The sequence below is a fragment of the Perognathus longimembris genome, chromosome 12 (genome assembly GCF_023159225.1).
Source record: "Perognathus longimembris pacificus isolate PPM17 chromosome 12, ASM2315922v1, whole genome shotgun sequence".
NCBI classification, from domain to species: Eukaryota; Metazoa; Chordata; class Mammalia; order Rodentia; family Heteromyidae; genus Perognathus; species Perognathus longimembris.
The window spans coordinates 38,901,500-38,904,365 of record NC_063172.1 but is presented as its reverse complement, the minus strand read 5'-3'; the positions used below and the strand labels follow the sequence as shown (position 1 = coordinate 38,904,365).

Below are 2,866 nucleotides of genomic sequence, written 5' to 3'. Positions count from 1 at the left end.
AGTCATTCTATTTCAAGGTAAATTATCAGCGAAGCCACATTTTGAAGGATAGAATCTTGGTGTCTTTATTAGAATGCTTGCAGTCTTTGGGCAGCCAGTTGTTACAAAGTCCTGCAGCCCACAAATACCCTTAACACTGTTCAAAAACATGCCAGAGAGGAAAGATAGAATCTACAAAAACAGGCCGGGTGCTGGAGGCGCCACTGGAGCCGGCTGGGCTTGGGAGCTCCGGTGAGCAGTCGGAGCTCTGGCCACCCTTGCTGCCCAGTCCCCTCCTGGTCCCTACCCCCTCAGCTGAATGGCTTGCGGGGCGACTCTGAAACGGCCTATGGAGTTTGAGGACGCGCTGCTGAGCGCTGGCTCCCCAAAGTGGGGGCGCTGCGCCCCTCTGCCCGGCCCCACACCGGGCCTCACGCCCCCAGACGCCCTCTCGCCGAGTCTCCAGCAGCCCACCTCGCCCGGCAGCGAGCGGCACCTTCCAACTCAGGAACAAATTTTTCAGAACATAAAACAAGAATATAGTCGTTTTCAGAAGTGGAGACATCTAGAAGTTGTTCTCAATCAAAGTGAAGCTTGTACTTCAGAAAGCCAGCCTGTCTCTTCCACACTCACAGCACCCAGTTCTCCAGGTTCTTCTTGGATGAAGGACCAGCCTACTTTTACCCTTCGACAAGTTGGAATAATACGTGAGAGACTCTTAAAAGACTATGAAGAAAAAATTCAGGAGGAGTATGATCAAATCCCCAATATAAAACTAGCAAAACAGTATGAATCGTTTGTGAAATTCACACATGATTAAATTATGTGACGATATGGGACAAGGCCAACAAGCTATGTATCCTGAAACTCTTTTGCATATCTGGATACCAGGTTTGACCTCAAGAGATGGCTGCTGTATACTTTTTGCAACTGGTTTGAAATCACATTTTGCTCCAACTTTGCATCCTGAGAACACTTCAGTGTTTCTGCAGGTCCACTTCATACAACTTGAAAGATCTTAAAACTTTCTGGTGTCCACAAGCATATCTTTCTTTTCTGCTCATCCAATAAACATCTGTGCGCTACTGTGATAGAATTTACAAACAAAAATACCTGGAGCAGCAGTTTAGCAAAATATGGTGTCAGTCAACAAATGGAGTTTCCCCAAGCACAGTTCTATAAGAAGTGTGTGTGTGAGAATGCGTGTATGTGTGTATGTGTATGTGTGTGTTTTAAGTTACTATTTGTATTGTGCAGATTTTTTTTTAATCTTTGAGATTCTGGCTATGAATTTATTTATTTATTTATTTATTTATTTATTTATTTATTTATTTATTTATGTATTTGACTTTTTTATTGTAAAGGTGATATACAAAGGGATTATAGTTAAATAAGTCAGGTAAGTCAGGGAGTTACTCCTCCCTCATTTTGCCCCAGGCTTTCCTCTTCATAAAACTTTGAATTCATCAAATATTAAACTTACAAAAATAACCTTTATAAAATTGACAAAATTTTGAAATTGAACTTTTTTGCTCTCCTCTGAATGGATCCTAATCACGGTGTTTACCCTAGCTATAATTCTTTCCCACCAAACCTTCTTTTTTTTTTTTTTTGTCAAACTGATATACAGAGCGGTTACAGTTTCATACTTTAGGCATTTGATACATTTCTTGTACTGTTTGTTACCTCCTCTCTCATTCCCCCCTACCCCCTTTCTTCTTCCCTTCCCCCCCATGAGTTGTTTAGTAGATTTACACTAAACAGTTTTGCAAATATTGCTTTTGTAATCATTTGTCTTTTACCCTGTGTCTCTTGATTTTGGTATTATTCCCTTACAGTTTCCTAGTTCTAATACCTATATGCACGGTTTCCAATGTACTCACATAAGACACAGAGATAGTGAAGGTACGACCACAGGAAGGGCATTCAAGAGGATCATCAATAATAGAAGCTACAGTTTCACATTGCATGTTGAAAGTAATTACAACAGTGATATAACAGTCTTTTCCATAACATGGAGTTCATTTCACTTAGCATCATCTTATGTGTTCATTAAGGGTATAGCTACTGGGCTCTTGTGATCTTCTGCTGTGACTAGCCTAAACCTGTGCTAATTATTCCCTATGAGAGAGACCATAGAGTCCATGTTTCTTTGGATCTGGCTCACTTCATTTAGTGTAATTTTTTCCAAGTCCTTCCATTTCCTTACGAATGAGGCAATGTCATTCGTTCTGATAAAGGCATAAAATTCCATTGTGTATATCTACCACATTTTCCTGATCCATTCGTCTACTGAGGGGCATCTGGGTTGGTTCCATTTTCCAGCTATGACAAATTGTGCTGCGAAGAACATTGTTGTGCTGGTAGCTTTAGTGTGTTCTTGTTTGTGGTCTTTTAGGTAGATGCTTAAAATTGGGGTTGCTGGGTCATAGGGTAGCTCTATGTTTAGCCTTCTGAGGAATCTCCATATCACTTTCCAGAGTGGCTGAACCAGTTTACATTCCCACCAACAATGTGGTAGGGTTCCCTTTTGGCCACATCTCCTCCAACATTTGTTATTGTGAGTTTTCTTGATACAGTACATTCTTACTGGGGTGAGATGGAATCTGAGTGTTGTTTTGATTTGCATTTCTTTTATGGCCAGTGATGTAGAGCATTTTTTCATATGTCTCTTGGCCATTCTCATGTCCTCATCAGAGAAGTCTCTTTTTAAGTATTTAGCTCACTTGTTGAGGGGGCTATTGGTTCTTTGCGGTTTTGTTTTGGAGGAATGTAATTTTTTTAGTTCTGCATATATTTTAGATATGAGGCCTTTGTTTGTTGTATGGCCAGTAAAGATCTTTTCCCAATCTGTGGGTTTTCTGTTTATCTTGTGAGCTATGTCCTT

At 40.6% G+C, this 2,866-nt stretch overlaps 1 protein-coding gene across 2 annotated transcripts; it reads left to right on the top strand.

The window, feature by feature from the left end:
- Positions 1–298: 298 nt before the first annotated feature.
- Positions 299–918, top strand: LOC125360834 (akirin-1-like). 2 transcript variants are annotated; one of them, XM_048358965.1, is made up of 2 exons: positions 299–629; positions 759–799. In XM_048358965.1, the coding sequence occupies exons 1-2, from the start codon at positions 299–301 to the stop codon at positions 797–799; spliced, it is 372 nt and encodes a 123-aa protein (XP_048214922.1). The 2 variants fall into 2 exon arrangements, with proteins under 2 accessions (XP_048214922.1, XP_048214921.1); XM_048358964.1 differs by having other exon boundaries at positions 299–918.
- Positions 919–2,866: the final 1,948 nt, after the last annotated feature.